The 17,388-nt window shown below is 38.1% G+C and overlaps 2 protein-coding genes across 4 annotated transcripts in view; one reads left to right on the top strand and one right to left on the bottom strand.

Annotated features, from left to right (window-relative positions):
* Positions 1-11,436, bottom strand: part of HACL1 (2-hydroxyacyl-CoA lyase 1) — a 32,543-nt gene extending 21,107 nt beyond the window's left edge. The window contains exons 1-7 of one of the 3 annotated variants that reach the window (XM_028518212.2): positions 11,212-11,436; positions 10,901-11,005; positions 6,400-6,440; positions 5,703-5,783; positions 4,438-4,510; positions 2,356-2,433; positions 946-1,040 (exon numbers count right to left, since the gene is read on the bottom strand). In XM_028518212.2, coding sequence (XP_028374013.1) covers positions 946-1,040; positions 2,356-2,433; positions 4,438-4,510; positions 5,703-5,783; positions 6,400-6,440; positions 10,901-11,005; positions 11,212-11,301 — 563 coding nt within the window. In that variant the 5' untranslated portion in view covers positions 11,302-11,436. Of the gene's footprint in view, positions 1-945; positions 1,041-2,355; positions 2,434-4,437; positions 4,511-5,702; positions 5,784-6,399; positions 6,441-10,900; positions 11,006-11,211 lie in introns of those variants that run through there. The other 2 variants (XM_028518213.2, XM_036030618.1) reach the window with 2 other exon arrangements.
* A 16-nt stretch (positions 11,437-11,452) lies between these two features.
* The window catches only part of BTD (biotinidase), a 31,803-nt gene continuing 25,867 nt past the window's right edge, over positions 11,453-17,388 (top strand). Inside the window, exon 1 of the mRNA XM_028518912.2 lies at positions 11,453-11,574. The gene's annotated coding sequence lies outside the window, so the exon portion shown is untranslated. The remainder of the gene's footprint in view (positions 11,575-17,388) is intronic.

Below are 17,388 nucleotides of genomic sequence, written 5' to 3'. Positions count from 1 at the left end.
GTGAGTCAATATTTTAGTACCACAATATGCATTAGTAAAGGATATATTGAAACTGTATAGTTAAACATTTCTGGACACCAAGTCCTCAATGTTTTATTTTGTTTACTCTAATTAATAAACACCATACTGTTCAAAACTTGGGCACTATAATACCAAAAAAAGGACATTTGAACGTTTATAGAATTTTTAAAGAAGACTTACAGAGTTAACTTACCTCAGGCTCATTTCTCTCTCCCCCGCCCAATAATATTTTGAGTCTCATATTCAGTTATTATGTAGAATAGCTGTCCTTTTGGTCTGACTCTCCCAAAAGAAACCACTCCTTGGTATACTGAATGCACAGAAATGCCCACTTTCCCTCTGTAGTCACTAGAAGGGTACATGGCCCATGAGAGCAGGAATGTACTAAGTGGTACCCAGGGAGATGCAATAACCCAAGTACACATCCTTACCAGGGGTGACTTAGATGCCAGTGGAAAATGGTTTTTTGTTGTTTTTTTTTTAATGTTTCTTACACTTACTGTTCACCTAGTGTTTATTTAAGGAATAGACATCTGGTATTGGAATATTTTTAAATCACTGACAGACTAAAATTGTTTATATTGTGTTCTAACAGTTTTTCAACAGTCTCCTCATGTTTTGGTTTATACTATAAAGACTCTAAATAACCACACTGCATTAATGAGGATGTAATATCTGTGGGTACTGAAAGAATAATATCAAATGAGGAGTTCAGGAAGCTCCAAGTATTCAATTTAGTAATTAAGCCCCAAAATAATTACTAAATAATACCACATTAATTAAGAGAAACCCTTTGGCTAGGATTAAGTTTAATTTTAAATCATCAAAAGTTAAGACAAATGATTAACTTCTAAGCTGCTAAGCAGAATTTAAAGGTATTATAATAACACAATTAAGAAAAAATCTAGCATAACTATTACTCACTTTATAGAATTCACATTTGCCTCGAGGTTCACAAACTCTGCAGGTATATCAACATAGCAAGCACCTGGACGGCCATAAATACTGCTTCTTACTGCCTAAATTTATTACAAATAGAAGAAAATATTGTAAAAATCTCAATCCTTATTATAATATCCACTCAAAAATAACTTAAAATTGTTAAATGAATAGTTCTAATTTTTCTGAACATCATTAGTTAGAGAAGTACACAATTTTGATTAGATTTTAGGTATGCTGTATTAATTCTATATAGAGTTGACCCTTCAAACAAACAATGTGACGGTTGGGGCACGGATCCCCCATGCAACCAAAAAGTATAACTTTGGACTCTCTCAAAACTTCACTACTAATAGCCTACTGTTAACCTTATCAGTAACATAAACAGTCAAACTGACACATATTTTGTGTGGTATATGTATTATATATTGTAGTCTTCAATAAATTAAGCAAGAAAATGTTATTAGAAAAATCATAAGGAAGAGTACTGTATGTATGTTTTTAAAAATATTTATTTATTTTAGACAGAGGGGAAGGGAGGGAGAAAGAAAGAGAGAGAAATATCAATGTCTGGTTGCCTCTCTCACTCCCTCTACTGGGAACCTGGCTGACAACCCAGGCATGTGCCCTGACGGGGAATCAAACCAGCAACCCTTTGGTTCGCAGGCTGGTGCTCAATCCACTGAGCCACACCAACCAGGGCTGTACATATTTATTAAACACACACACACACACACACACACACACACACGAGTGGACCTGAGCAGTTCAAACCCTTTTTGTTCAAGGGTCAACTGTATTTTAAAAGGGATTTTTGTTTAAAAGGAGACAGATAAGAAAGTAAATACTCACAGCTTTAAAATTCACATCCAATTATACTTTAGTCTTAGAAACTCCCCACTAAGCTCTGCTTGCCAAGTCTTCATAACATGCATAACCTGCTTCCTAATCCTAAATGACCTGGCAGTTTTCAGCAACTGTGATGTTGTAACATGTGTCAAATGATTTCTGTAACACATGGTTTTGACAAAACTCAAATGTAACATAACCCACTAAGAGATGGTCTTATATGCATTAGTACTAATTTTCAAAGATAACCTTTTGCAAAAGCATAAGAGAAAGGACACCCAGGGTTCCATCATATCTTTCTTTTCATTTTTTCCATAGTTATTAAAGTACAGGAGAAACATCTTTTTCAAAAATGACTTATTTTACCTTTTTCTATAATTAGATATAATAGCAGTGGGCATTAAAATGTATGTAGCTCTTTAACGATGTCCTTTTTAATTATCTGATTATGTTCTAAATTGTTACTCATTCACTGAGAATAAAAATGACACAGATATAAGCAACTGAGAAGAACCAGCTGATCAGGAGGATCTGTAAATACTGTACCTTTTCAATAATAGATGGAATAGCTTCTATGCTGCTCGGCTGGGCAGAAAACTTGCTATATAATCTACAAGCTTCAACCTATATACAAAAAGAAAATCACTTCAAATTCAGTTCACAGATCATATTACTCTTCAAAAGGAAGACAAAATGTTAAGTCATTACTTTCTATGATGGTCAGAGGCAAAATGGAAATAATGTATCACCTGGACTGTTTTTTTTTAATTTATTTTTATTTTGTTGTATTTTTTCCATTGCCATTTATCCCTCTATACCCTCTTCCACCTTCACCTCCCCACTTCCTCCAAAGTGGACTGTTTCTTAGAAGCCTATGCAAAGCACAATCAAATTTCTGCCTCAGTAGGATTCACAAAGCAAATCCAAACAAGTATCATTTTCATTTCTCAGACTGGCAACAATGAACAACTCAGATAATACACAGCCAGTATCACAACACAGGAAAACAGGCACCCTCTTAAACTGCTGGTAAGAGTAGAAATGGGAGGGAAAGTTGACAATGTCTTATAAAAATTAAAATAAGTATATCCTTGGACTCAGAAATTCCACAGCCAGGAATACACAACTTCATGTTACGTCTAGTTACAATAATAATCTATTCTAATATTACTGCAGGTTTTCCTGTTACGTTTTTTGCTGGTGTGCTATTTGGGTCATGTAAATTCAGTTGGGTTAATTTTTCATTGTTTAATGTACTTTGAAACATTATATAACAAGTGTTTCTCTCAATACTTTTTGGTACAAAATCTTTGGAACAATGGGCAATCTTAGCCCCACAAACATGAAAGAATTAAGCTGACTCCCTAACTTTCAGTCTGTTCATAGTCACGTCATTTAGTTTTATGTATTTCCATAAGAAACAGATATTTGGATCTTTCTTTTCAAGCTTTTAATTTCATCTAATAAACTTCCATTATTTCCCTTTTTGGGAAAAAATATTTACAATAGACATTATCCTCTGATTCCTTCATTTTTTTCAAAAGATTTTATTTATTTATTTTTAGAGAGAGAAGAAGGGAAGGAAAAAGAGAGGGAGAAAAACATTAATGTGTGGTTGCCTCTAGTGAGCCCCCCACTGAGGATCTGGCCTGCAACCCAGGCATGTGCCCTCACTGGGAATCGAACTGGAGACCCTTTGATTTGTAGGCTGGCATTCAATCCACTGAGCCACACCAGCCAGGGCTGCTTTTCTTCATTTATAAAGTTTTTGTAGTAACTTTAAATTTCCTTTTAAATAACTTATCTGCTCTATTTATTTTTCAAATACGTATATCAGTATCTTTTAAATAACTGCTGTTATTCTCTACTGTTAACTAGGTAAAACGTCAATTCCGTTTCAAGAGTATAAAAATGTAACATTTTCAGTAACCTATATCAAGATCTAGTGTAAATCATATACAAAATTATGTTCATATTTTGAAGTTCTCACAATGATTTCTGATATACCAACATACTTTGCCTAACGGTTTTAACTTTGTACTATAAATGCTCAAATTTATTCATGTCTTAAGTGTTAATCATTCTCTCTCACCTATTTGCTTTCTAAAACTATTTTTTAAACTGTAGCATTCATTGATAAATTCTTTCAAGTTTTTAAAAATTTTCAAATTCTTTTCTTTAGCCTTCCAAAATAAAAATGAACTTGTCCAGAGTCTACTGATAGTCATTTTGAATAGGATTTTTTCCTCTCAACTTTTACTTTCCCAAAGTCTCAGAAGCACAGTCTAAAATCACTTTTATTCCTGTATTATCTTGGCTCTTTGAAGAACCTATTTTCAAAGTTTAAAACCCTGACAAAAAGGTATATTTCTTGGAAGACGGCCCCTAAGCAGAGTCTAAGCTTTCTTAACATCCATGCAGAAACTATCTGCTAGTTCAGGGATATACCTTTAAAGACCTCATGTAATTTTCTTTCACTCTATTTATTGTTTATTTTATTTTGCAGACAGGACCTTTTATTTCTTATCCATACATCTTGTTACATTTATTTATTGAAAAATTACAGCTGACATTCAATATTCTCCTCCATAAATCTGAATCTCTGGAGGAGAAGGGTAAAGTCGGTACCTGGGGGAACTCCTGGAAGGCTCCCATTGTCTCCTGGCTTCTTTCCGAGGACCCACCAATCACAACCAAGGGCCTGAAATGTCCATTTTTTTTGAGAATTACAAATGAGCTCAACTTGTACAACACTCAGCAGAGTGGCCAATAAATAATAAACACTCGATAGATGTTGAAAAAGAGAGACAGAATGAGAATAACATTTTCTCTTAAAAACTACAGATTTAAAATTTAGGAAATAACCTAATGTGAGAAAACCCTTCCTCAATATCAGAAAAATCTGAAATTTATAGTAAATGTTTTTCCTCCCTGCCTCTCTCCCCTCCACCCCTTTTGGGTGCTGATGCTAAACCTCTAGTTGTAGCAATGTAAACTGAATTTTTATGCCCTTCCTACTATTCTGGGGATTAAGAGGAGAAAAAAATGTTTTCCACACTTTCCTAAGTAAGTCTTTGAAAATGACAGAATGAGAGAAATTCCTTAGCAAAAACATTCTTATCTTTCAAGAGAAAAAAAAGATATGGCAAAACTAAGTTTACTCAAAAAATATCAGACCCATAAGTAAATAAGAAAGAGAAAGACTAGGAAGGAAGAATAAAAAGAACTATAGGGAACACAGGGCAAGAAAGAAAAGAATGTCCTTCCCACTAGAAAATGTAAACACTTTATGAATTGATGACAAGATAATCCCCTTTAACATGATCTAATTGGTAAAGTACCAGAGACAAGGTCAAAAAGTAAGTAACTTATAAAACAAATTCAATAAATATAAAAATTTCAATTGTCTTGCTAATTATGCAAGAAAAGATGAAGAACTGAATACATTCTTGCATACTGATCTGAGATCTTTAAAAAATAATTCTTCACTTAAAGAGAACTACTGACATACGTACATAGATATAGATATACAGGGGTGGGCAAAAGTAGGTATTTTTTTGCCACTGTGACATTCTTTTGAGTTAATAAAGCTATTGTAATAATCATAACCTGCATGTCTTTTCCATACGAACAACTGTAAATCTACTTTTGTCCACCCCTGTATATGTGTATGTATTCCAAAATGTTAACAGTGTTTACCTCTAGGTAAAGGAATTACTGATAGATTTTAGTTTTTCTTCCTGATACTCTTCTTAATTTAATTTTTTACTAAGCCATTCTCTTAAATACTTGATTCCAAGTCCTCCCACCCTTGATCAGCAATTGCTCTGCTAGATAAAAATCACACGCTAACATTTTTAAGAAAATGTTTCTAGTAATAACAATCTACTTACCAACAGTTCATGTTTGCATTTGCCATACCACCCAAGGCATGCACGAGACCTGGGCCAGAAACAACAAGGCATACTCCTGGCCTAAAAGCAAAAACAATTTATTTTATTAAAAATAGGTCGGATGCAATACTTGATTCATAACACTTAGGGTGAAACATGATAACTTTCTTGGACTTCAAAGGAAGGACAGATAGATCTTTTCTACAATTGGTAAAACAATTATTAAAATATTTTTGCATTACAAAAAAGGAGAGAAAGGTACTCTTTTCTTGCAGGTATTTCTTGCAGTTACTCCTGTAAGAAACAAGGTACCTGTCATCTTCACATTGTATTTCATTAAACTCTTCATATTTTGTTCCTATTATATTTGGCTAAATCAAGTTGACTGTATACAGAAGCAAAGTTTTGACTGCTGAGTACATTTTTGTATGAAAAAGAGAAGTGTTTACACATATTTTTAACAAATGTAATATCAACTAATATTGGACAGAAAGAAAATCTGAAATGTAGTGTTCCACCCAATTTTTAAATTGAACTTGAATGTTTTTTACCCTAGATGACTTTCTAAGCTTAAAACACCATGGAAAAGGTACCTTCCTATCATTTAGTCTGTCATTTTACATTTATAAAGTATTTTCTTAAACAATTTAGGATAGCCTTTCAAAGAAGTGGAAGCAAAACATAAACTTTCCTTTACCTGCCTGTCAGGTATCCGACCGCAGAGGCAGCGTAGCAAGCCTACAAAGAAAAACACTGAGACTTAAGTATGTGAGATCCTTATAGTAAGTACACATACAACCATTCACTATAAAGAGATTAGAACTTAACTGTAAAGGAGGAATGGGAACACCTTCCATTTTATCAAGTAATGTTCTACTTGTTAATTTCAAATAATAGTTTAGATGTTAAATCTAATTTTTCATTTTTAAGAAATTTCTCCATATGATCTAGTTCATTCATATCCTTTTACCGATCTGCTTCAATATCTTCAAGATCAATAGGAATGTGATCTTTTTTATTCCTAATATTGGTAATTTGTGTCTTTTCTCTTTTATTCATCAGTCTTGCTAGGGATTTATCAAATTTATCAATCTTTTCAAAGAGCCAATTTTTGGTTTCATTGATTTTTCTCTATTCATTTGTTCTCTATTTCATTTATTTCTGCTCATATATTTATTATTTTACTCCTTTACTTTGGGGTTTAATTTGGTTTTCTTTTTCCAGCTTCTTAAAAATGTAAACTTAGAGCATTGGTTTTTAAACTTCTTCACTAACAGACTCATTTGAAACTATTTCCCCTGAGAACTGGTTTAGCTATCAAGAGTTTGGTATCTCATTTGTTATAATCATTCAACTCAAAATATTTTCTATTTTCATTGTGATTTCTTTTTCAAAATATTTGTCCATAGTCTCCTTTTTAATTCCTGATATTAGTAATTTGTATCATTTCTCTTTTATTCTTGATCAGTCTACCTTGAAGTTTATTGATTTTATTAAACTTTTCAAATATTTACAAAGTACCAAATGTGTTATTTAATTTTCAGAGGTCTGGGAATATTCAAGTTATGTTTCTGTTATTGAATTCTAGTTAATTTCTAAATGCTCAAGTTATATATACTGTATATTTTCAGTACTTGGAGACTTGTTGAGATTTCCTTCATGGTTAGTTTTTACTTAAAATTTTTTTTAAAAATTATTTTATTTATTTTTAGGGAGAGGAGAAGGGAGGGAGACAGGGAGAAAGAGAGGGAGAGAAACATCATGTGCGAGAGATACATCAATCCGTTGCCTCTCACACCTCCTTCCCTGGCCCACAACCCAGGCACTGCCCCAACTGGGAAGTGAACTGGTGACCTTCGGTTCGCAGGCGGGCCCTCAATCCACGGAGCCACACCAGCCAGGGCTCCTGTTAAACTGTACTGCAGCTCATAATAGGAAGAAAGGGAAGATGCTTAATTAAATACAAGATAACCTGGAAAAATCCTTCTCCTTAGTTTGGGACATAATTTTTTCCAGTTATTATTTCCTCTCTTTTTTTTGAAATGGTATTAAATTGGGTATTTTCTAACCTCCATTCAGTGTTATATATGATATACTGAACTTAAATAAATCCACATTAAGGACATAAGCATAAAAATTCAAAAATAAATTACAATGAGCCATAATCTAACTGGTACCACTACCACACGCCCAACTAAGAAGCTGAAATTGCACACAGGCTCTGTCCTTTTTCTGTGCTGCTGTTCTCCATGGGTCCTCATCACCTCTCCCTTCTGCACATCAGGCCAAATTCAAATAGGACAGTAATCAGGCAGCTGCTATGAAATGCAATGCATAAAACAAAATATCTGCTGCAACAAGACCACTATTTGGACACTGAGCAGCACTGCCCACTAATTAAAGCAGGGTGCAAAATCTTGCTGCAGAATGCAAAATACAAAACAACACGTAACAAAAATTATATTCTTCTGGTAATAGGTGTTAAAGTTGAAAAAGAACTGGCTTTATGATGATAAAATATCTATTTCTGTAACAAGTTACCCTCATTCACAGGTGGAATAATGTTTGTAGTACTTAAGAGAACAGACTCTGGAACCAAGCTGTTTAATTCAGATGCCAGTTCCCCTGACTTCTACTGTGGAATTTTAGCAAGTTGCTCTGTTCCTTGGCTTCCTCATCAATAAAATGAACATAATTCACAGCATTGCTGTGAGAATAAAATCAGCTAATACATGTAAAATAATCAGAATGGTGGCTACAAACAATAAGCTCTCGGTAACAATGAAATTCCTAACACTCAACTACCTTCTGGAAAACTGGTCAATACATGTGTTGATTTCTCTAAGGATCTAATGAAAGACAAGCTACAACCAACTATACTTTTCCCTCAAGTACAACTAAGCAATTGGATGCCAAGACCTTTTCTGCCTCTCGAATGGCTTTTGGCCCTGTTTTTCACACTCTCTGGTTAAGCCTTCCTTTGACTGATGGAAAGAGTCAGACTGACTGCGGGGCAAGTGCACTCGGAATGTCCTACAGGCATCTCAAGACTTATTATGTCCAAATCTGAACTCATCACCTTTTCCCACCACACTGGCTCTTCTCTCTGTATTCCCTACCTGAGTCTGTGGCACCATGATATAACTCCTTGGTTAAGCAAGCCCAAACCTAGAAATCATCTCCAGAAGAGTTTGTCCTCTCCTTCCCAGCTGGTTAATGTCTACTCATCCTTCAAAATAGCTTGGGCATCACCTCCTCCAGGAAACCTCTGAAGTCTTAGGCTGAGCAGGGTACCTTTTTCTGGACTTCCACAGCACCTTGGCTGTATCTCAAACACAGTATTTACCACATTATGATAAAACTGTTTGTGTGCCTCTGTCTCCACAGCTGGGTTATAAGCCCCTCAAGGACAGGAAGCACCCTCCATCTCCATACCCAGTGTCTAACAAAGCACCTCGGACCTAAGGAGGCCCACAGCTAAGCTTATGGGGGCTGAAATAAAACTTCAAGCTGCCTTGGGATTCATAGTCTGAACTACCACCAAAATCATCTCTCTAATGTAATTTTGTTATCCACCTATTTACAGAAACCTTTACAGTCTCATCCAGTGCCTACTGAACAAATGCCACACTCCTTTCCCAGCCACTGACTCTCTACAGCCTTGCCTCAGCCTACAGAGGCAGCCTGACAGGCCACCATGTCCTTAGGGTCCCTTGATGGAACAGTATGAAGACACATTGCCTTTACAGGTACTGTTCTTTGTCCTACTCATCGAGAACTGGTCACCCTTTAAATGTTCTGTCTATTATACATATACCTATTCTGAGTTACTATACTAGATACATTTTTTTCTGTGTGTCTTGCCCTCACTTTCCCAGACTGTGATCAACATTAGGATCAAGGCCTCATTGCTTCATTACATCTCCCACAGGTTATGTAAGATAGTGCTTGGCATGTAACGCGTACTCAATAAACATATGCTGTATGAAGAAACTAGACATATCACCACTAGGAAAAGCAGTAAAATGTAAGTCCCATTGATAGGTTATTAGCTTCATCTTCTCACACAGATGAAAGAACAGAATGTTGTTCTGACTAAGAAAAGTAGAAGATAGAAGCAACACAAACTCAAGACCTATTAGTTTTAAGATCTAAAAAAAAACCCTATGATTCTCAAATTTTATAGGTAAGGAATGTCATTCAATTAATAAAAATATACTAAGCACCCACATCATGCAAAAGCCAGGCACTAAGGGGATATAACAAATGAATCACAATTCCTACTCTTCAGGAAATCACATCTGAAGGCAGAGGAAAGGCACCACTTAGGGAGATCATGGTAGCTGTCTGGACAGGAGGAGGCAAGAACCCGAATTCGAGGGCAACAGTGGGAGTGGAAAGCAGGAGCAGTTAGTTTAATGGACTAGTGAAATATGGCATTGCAGAAGTGGACTCTTGATCTTGAAACCAGCATTTCTGAGAGAGGGGAGGCTGAGTTGACAAAATGTCCCATCTTCCTTTCTCATGGTTTCACGTAAGCCCTTAAGAAAGGTGGCAGTGTAGTGTGGTGGAACAAGCACAGAACTGGGATTTAGGACACCCAAGTTCCAATCATGGCTGTACTGTCTGTGATGGGCCACCTTGCAGAGCCACCTACTATATGAGATCTGGCCTTCACCCCCTCATAGCACAGGTACTCCCAGAGTACCTACCGTGTGCACGAACCCCCTAGGGGACACAGATGTGTCAAGGAGAAAATATCATCTCCCTCTGGGAGCTAACAGACTAATAGGGGAGTCCAAGTAAACAAATAATAAACAGAAATAAACATGTAACAGGTAATTATGAGAATGAAGTTCAGAGGATCCAGGTTCAGCCCTGGAAACTGTCCCAATTCTGACACTCTCCACTTGGCAGAGCACAACAGTGCACGGTGTTAACAGCATGGACTTAGGACCCAGAATATCCGAGTTTAAATTCTGACTCCACCGTAACAGTTGTCACCTCAGGCAACTCCACCCCTCTGTGTCTCACTTCTCTTACCTGTCAACTAGGATTAATAGGTCCTGTCTCATAAAATTGATGTGATTGATTCGTGTAAAGTATCTGAATAGTTGTAAGCACTGAGTGTCTGCAATGAATATCTGCCGTTATTATTAATCGTTAACATGCACGGGGCTCCCAGAGACCATACTTACCGCTTGCTCATTTCGCATCCCGACGTATCTGATGCCCAGTTGCTGGGCAGCGATAGCGATTTCGGTCACTGGGATGCCTACGACGCCAAACATGTACTTCACATCCTGGGAGGCGAAGAACGGGGTTGCGGGGGGGGGGGCGTCTATGCTCCAGTCACAGCTACAAAGTTCCCCCCACCCCCGGGGCGCTAAAAGGAAAACCACATGCGAACCTCCCACCCTCCCACTCCGACCGCACTCCTCGTCTTCAACAAATCTTGGTCCCCGCCGGCTTCCGTAGGAGCCTTTCCCTCCGCGCAGGTCAGTCATACTTGTATTTTCAGGGCCTGAGCGATGACTGTAGCACCGGACACCTGCTCCTCGCTGTAGTCGCTGCGGTCTGCTAACTTATTTTCTGACATCTCCTACACAAAACTTCAACACACCTCCCAATACACAGCAAGCTAACACGGAGCCGCCAAAATAAAAGGGCCAGGGAGACTCCTCCTCCGACCCTGAGGACTACAACCAAGGAAGAGGCGGGGTAAACTTAGTCCACTCGCTTGAGCGAGTGGGAGTGTAAATACACGCTCTCTCCAATCAGAACCTTTTCGCCCTTTAGCGCGCTCCTCCGTTTTCGGGGTCGGAGTGTCAGGAGGCGGGGCTAGCTGGAGGCTTCGGCTTCTGCCGAGCAGGTAGGAAACCAAAACTTACCAAAAACTTCTGTCCCCAGCCATTCCGGCCCTCTAGAAGCCATGGAAGACTGGGAGGAGGGTCTGAAGGGGGCGTGGCGCTGGCTGGTGCTCCTGGCCCCGCCTCGCCTCGGGGCAGTGGGGCAGTGGGGCAGTGGGGCCCGGGGGGGCGGGGGGCGGGGTGGTCCCTTCAGGCAGACTCTGCAAGGGCTGTTGGGATTGGGGTCAGTGCGGGCTGGATGGCTTCCAGTATTGGGCAGTCTTTGGTTTGTGTTGTGCTGCTTTCACGTGGCATGTGTTCAAGGCTGTTGCTTACACGCATTTCAATATATTCTCTAATAACTTTGTGGCTTTGCCATCCGTGAAGCATAGTAATACGTGTTAGTTAAATCCGTAAGTTTATGTGAGATGAGGACACCCTAGTTCCCAAGCAGGAGATGAAGTAGCTTGCCCAGAGCCCTTGGACCGAGACTGCTTCAGATACCCAGTCTTGCTGCAAGTGCTGAGAAGGGCGTCTTGAATCTAGTTACTTGTGACTATTGTTTTCTCTGACCCTTGCCTATAACCCACATTACTCTCCACTCTTGTTACAAAGTTAATAAATGTGGATTTTCATAGTTCTCAGATTCATTCTCAATCTACAACCAGCCTCTGCAGCTGATAACCTTTTAAAACACATTTTTGAGTGAAAAAGGTGCTTCCAATGTGTGCTTGCTTTTTTCAAAAATATTTTATTGTTTATGCTATTGCAGTTGTCCCAATTTTTCCCATTTGCCCCCCTCAACCCAGCCTGTCCCCCACTCCCATAGTCCCCATACCATTGTCCATGTCCATGGGTCATGGGTATATGTTCTTTGGCTAATGCCTTCTCCTTTTTTCAATCAGTCCCTACCTCCCTTATTCCCTCTTACAGCTGTCATTCTGTTCCATGTTTCTATGCTTCTAGTTCTGTCTTGCTCATGAGTTTATTTTGTTCATTAGTTTCCACCTATAGGTGAAATCATATGATATTTGTCTTTCACCACCTGACTTATTCACTTAGCATAATGCTCTTCCGTTCAGTCCATGCTGTTGCAAAAGGTAAGAATTCCTTCATTTTTACTGCTACTTAGTATTCTATTGTATAAATGGAGCAAAGTTTTTTGATTGACTCATCTACTGAATGGCATTTAGGCTGTTTCCAAATCTTGGCTATTGTAAATAGTGCTGCTGTGAACATTGAGGTGCATAAATTCCTTTGAATTGGTGTTTTGAGATTCTTAGGGCATATTCCCAGCAGTGGAATTGCTGGGTCAAAAGGCAGTTCCATTTTTAGCTTTTTGAAGAAATTCCATACTGTTTTCCATAGTGGCTGAACCAGACTGCATTCCCACCAAAAGTGCACTAGGGTTCCCTTTACACTTGTCAACACTTGTTTGTTGATTTTAATGATAGCCATTTTATCAGGTCTGAGGTGGTATCTCATGATTTTAATTTGCATGTCTCTGATAGCTAGTGATATTGAGCATTCATTTTTTTATATGTCTATGGGTCATCCATATGTCCTCTTTGGAGAAGTGTCTGTTCAGGTCCTTCGCCCATGTTTCAATTGGATTGTCTTCTGGTGTTGAGTTGTGTAAGTTCTTCATGTATTTTGGAGACTAAACCCTTGTCCAATATATCGTTTGCAAATATATTCTCCCATATAGTTGGTTCCCTTTTCATTTTAATAATGGTTTCTTTAGCTGTGCTGAAGCTTTTTAATTTGATGTAGTTCCCATTTGTTTTTTTCTTTATTTTCCTTGCCCTTGGAGATATATCAGCAAAATATTGCTATGCAAGATGTCTGAAATTTTGCTGCCTGTGTTTTCCTCTAGGATTTTTATGGTATCACAACTTTTCTTTAAGGCTGTTATCCAGTTTGAGTTTATTCTGGTGTATGGTGTAAGGTGGTGGTCTAGTTTCATTTTTTTGTAGGAACCAGTCCAGTTCTCCCAACGTTATTTATTAAAGAGACTCTCTTAGCTCCATTGTATGCTCTTGCCTCCTTTGTCAAATCTTAATTGACCATCAAGACATGGGTTTATTTCTGGGCTCTGTATTCTGTTGTGTTAATCTATGTGTCTGTTCTTATGCCAGTACCAGACTGTTTTGATTACAGTGGCCTTGTAACATAGTTTGACATCAGGTATTGTGATCCCTCTAAATTTGTTCTTCTTTCTCAACCTTGCTGAGACTGTGGGGCTTTTTTTTTGGTTCCATATACATTTTTGGAATATTTTTCTAGATCTGTGAAATAGGCCATTGGTATTTTAATAGGGATTTTACTGAATCAATAGATTGCTTGGGTATATAGTGTTCATTCTTATTCATGAACATGGTATGTGCTTCCACTTATTTGTATCTTCCTCATTTTCTTTCTTTGGTGTTCTATAGTTTTCTGAGTACAGGTCTTTTATCTCCTTGGTTAAATTTTTTCCTAGGTACTTTATTTTTTTTGTTGTTGCAATGGTAAATGGGATTGTTCTCTTAGTTCCTCTTTCTTATAGCTCATTCTTGGTGTATAAAGTACCTTTGCATCCCACTAATTTGCTGAATTCATTTATTAGGTTTAGTGTTTTGGTGGAACCTATAGGGTTTTCTATGTACGATATCATGTTGTCTGCAAATAATGACAGTTTTGCTTCCTCCTTTCCAGTTTGGATGCTTTTTATTTTTTCCTCTTGTCTGATCACTGAGACTAGGACTTGCAGTACTGTGTTGAATAAGAGTGGTGAAAGCAGACACCCTTCTCTTGTTCTGGAAGCACTTTTAGTTTTTGCCCATTGAGTATGATGGTGGCAGTAGGTTTTTCATATATGGCTTTATTATGTTGAGGAATGTTCCCTCTATTCCCACTTTGCTTAGTGTTTTTATTATAAATGGGTGCCGTACCTTATCAAATGCTTTCCCCCCGCATCTATTGATACAATTGTGTAATTTTTGTCTTTCCTTTTGTTTTTGTGATGTATTATGTCCATTGATTGTGTTATGTCCATTGATTTGTGAGTATTGTACCATTTTTTGCATCCCTGGAATAAATCCCACTTGATCATGGTATATGATCTTTTTAATGTATTGCTGGGTCCAGTTTGCTAATATTTTGTTGAAGATTTTAGCATCTATGTTCATCAGAGTTATTAGCCTATAATTTTCTTTCTTTGTTGTGTCTTTACTTGGTTTTGGAATTAGGATAATACTGGCCTCATAAAAAGAATTTGGAAGTCTTCCCTCTTCTTGAATTTTTTGGAGCAGTTTGAGAAACATAGGTGTTAGTTCTTTGAATGAGTGGTAAAATTCGCCTGTGAAGCCATCTGGTCCAGGACTTTTGTGCTTTCTTAGGCTATGGCCTCGGGGTTGTTAAACCGTCTGCTTGGTCACAGTCTCCAATCACCAGGAGTGGAACTTGAAATATCTGAGAATTTGGAGTGTTTTAAAGTAAAAAGACCAGTAATATGAGGATGGTAAAGGGACAAGAAGAGAGAAGAGTGGGTCATGGGTAGTGAAATAAATGAAAAGCATTGGGAGCACAGGATTTCTAAACCCGGAGATCTTCAGATGGTAGCCCTGGGCCCTTCCTAAATGTCTTCCTGTCTTCATTTCAAGCCCTAACCCCATCCCCAAGCCAAAGAGAGTGAAATGGTTGCCTCTCTAGAAATGGAGACCTAATCTAAAGGTAGTCCTTCTTAGAGGAGATTTCTTTGAAGTCCCAGAGTTCATCTGAAAAATAAATGGGCCCTGACCAGTGTGGCTCAACTGGTTGGGCATCATCCAGCAGATTGAAAGGTCGCTGCTCTGGTTCCTAGTCAGGGCACATGCCTGGGTTGCAGGTTTTATCCTCGGTCAGTGTGCATACCAGCCATACCCAAGTGATGTTTCTCTCTCACATCGATGTTTCTCACCCTCTCCGTCCCTCCCTCCCTCCCTCTAACTAATAAATAAATAAATACATAAATAAATTCTTAAAAAATAATAAATAAATGTAAATTTTGCATTCTACACTGAAATGTATTCATATTTTAATGTAAAGTGATCTCTTTTTGAGGTAAAATAAGCATATAATTAATTAAATGTACAGACCTTAAATACGAGATGGGTTTTGACAATTGGATACACCCATGTAACGACCACTCAAAATAAAAATGGCATTCTAACCTATTTATGTATCAAGTGAAACTGCCATTTCATAAAGATGCACAACGGTCTGTGGTTTTGAGTCATTGGTTTGAACGCACCTCGGCACAGCGTCTCCTGTCCCTGTTTGAGGTGCGGAGCGTTGAAATGAAAAACAAATGGGGACCGGTCTTGGAAATTCCTGAAGCAGACGAAACAAGTTTCATCATTCAAACAAAGCTTAATTAAGCTTATTTTGTGAGACTAACTCGACCCTGGTTGTTTCCTGCTTATGCCTCTGGAAATCCTAAGTGGAATTTGAAGTTTGCCGAAGTTGCCATGAGGTAACCACTGCACATCGCAATGGTGCAGCACGTCGCTGTGAAGAAGAGCCACCACTTTCTCACTCCGTGGTCTTCTTTATAGTCTAGCCCAGCTCTTTGGTTTGAGTGTTCCCAGTTTATAAACTCTTTCTGGTGTTTTTGCAATAAACATTTCCTAATTACTACGTTAGTGAGTCATTGGTTTAACTTCTCTTATTCCGATTTTTTTCACAGAGGTGTGGACCCCACCCCCTCCACTGTGTAGCACGGTACATATCGGTGCCGGCCTGACGGCTCTGTCCCCACTGCATCAGAATCCCTGGAAAGCTTTGTAAAAATACAGTTCCTTGGGCCCTAGCCCACGTCGTTTGAATAAGCGACTTAGGAAAAGTTAGGCACCTGCACTTTCCTTTTTTAAAACTGCTACCTTATTTTGGTTCTCAGCCCAACTTGAGAACACTAGCTTTGTGCTCATGTTGGAGGCATGAGATAACAATTAAATGTATCATCACCTGTTCCCAAAGTAATACTACTTATGAACTTGGACTGTTGACTAATTCAAGACTGGTTTGACATTGGCAGCACAGACTGTGCATATGACAGTCAGTTCATGAGGCCTTGTGTCCACTTCTGCGTCAAGAGAATTACTGATATCCCCTGCCTGGGTAGCTCGGGTTGGTTAGAGTGTCATCCCAGTACGCCAAGGTTGTGGGTTCAATCCCCAGCCAGGGCACATGCAAAAAGTAACCAATGAATGCATAAATAAGTAGAACAACAAATTCTTGTTTCTGTCTCTCACTCTCTCTAAAATTAATTTTAAAAAGAATTACAGAAACACTCAGTATGAAATGTGGTAAAATCTGAACTATGACTTGGAATAAATCCCCTAATTTAAGATTAACTGGTTTTGTGAAAGGATCTGCCCTTTTGCAAAGGGAAAAAGTCAGTGGGACAGTTTAAATTTGCTTTCCCCTTTACACTTTTCAGTTCAGGTCACAAAGTTCGTTTGTTCACCTGGGTCCAATGATTCAGCAGAAGCGAGGAGAGTCCTCACATACAGGATCAGCAGCACCAGTAGCAACTCCATTCAATCCAAGTGTAATTACAACATTCCATTCTTTTGAAATTTGTCCAACGCCCTTTGTGCAGACTTTGTAAGAATTAACCACATTTCTTATTACTTTTGCTGGTTTTATTTATTTTGATGGGTGTCTAATTGGGATTTATTTGTTTGGCTTTGTTAATTTCTTTATCGATGGAAAAAGGTCAAGGGAGAAATAGGTTTACTTTTTCTTTTTTTAAAGAAAAGGCTCACAAAATGCAAACATACTCTCCAAAGATCAGAGCCAGTCATCAAAGAGTT

Source organism: Phyllostomus discolor, chromosome 7 (assembly GCF_004126475.2).
Source record: "Phyllostomus discolor isolate MPI-MPIP mPhyDis1 chromosome 7, mPhyDis1.pri.v3, whole genome shotgun sequence".
NCBI lineage: Eukaryota > Metazoa > Chordata > Mammalia > Chiroptera > Phyllostomidae > Phyllostomus > Phyllostomus discolor.
The sequence above is the reverse complement of the archived record's forward strand: the minus strand, read 5'-3'. Positions and strand labels throughout refer to the sequence as shown.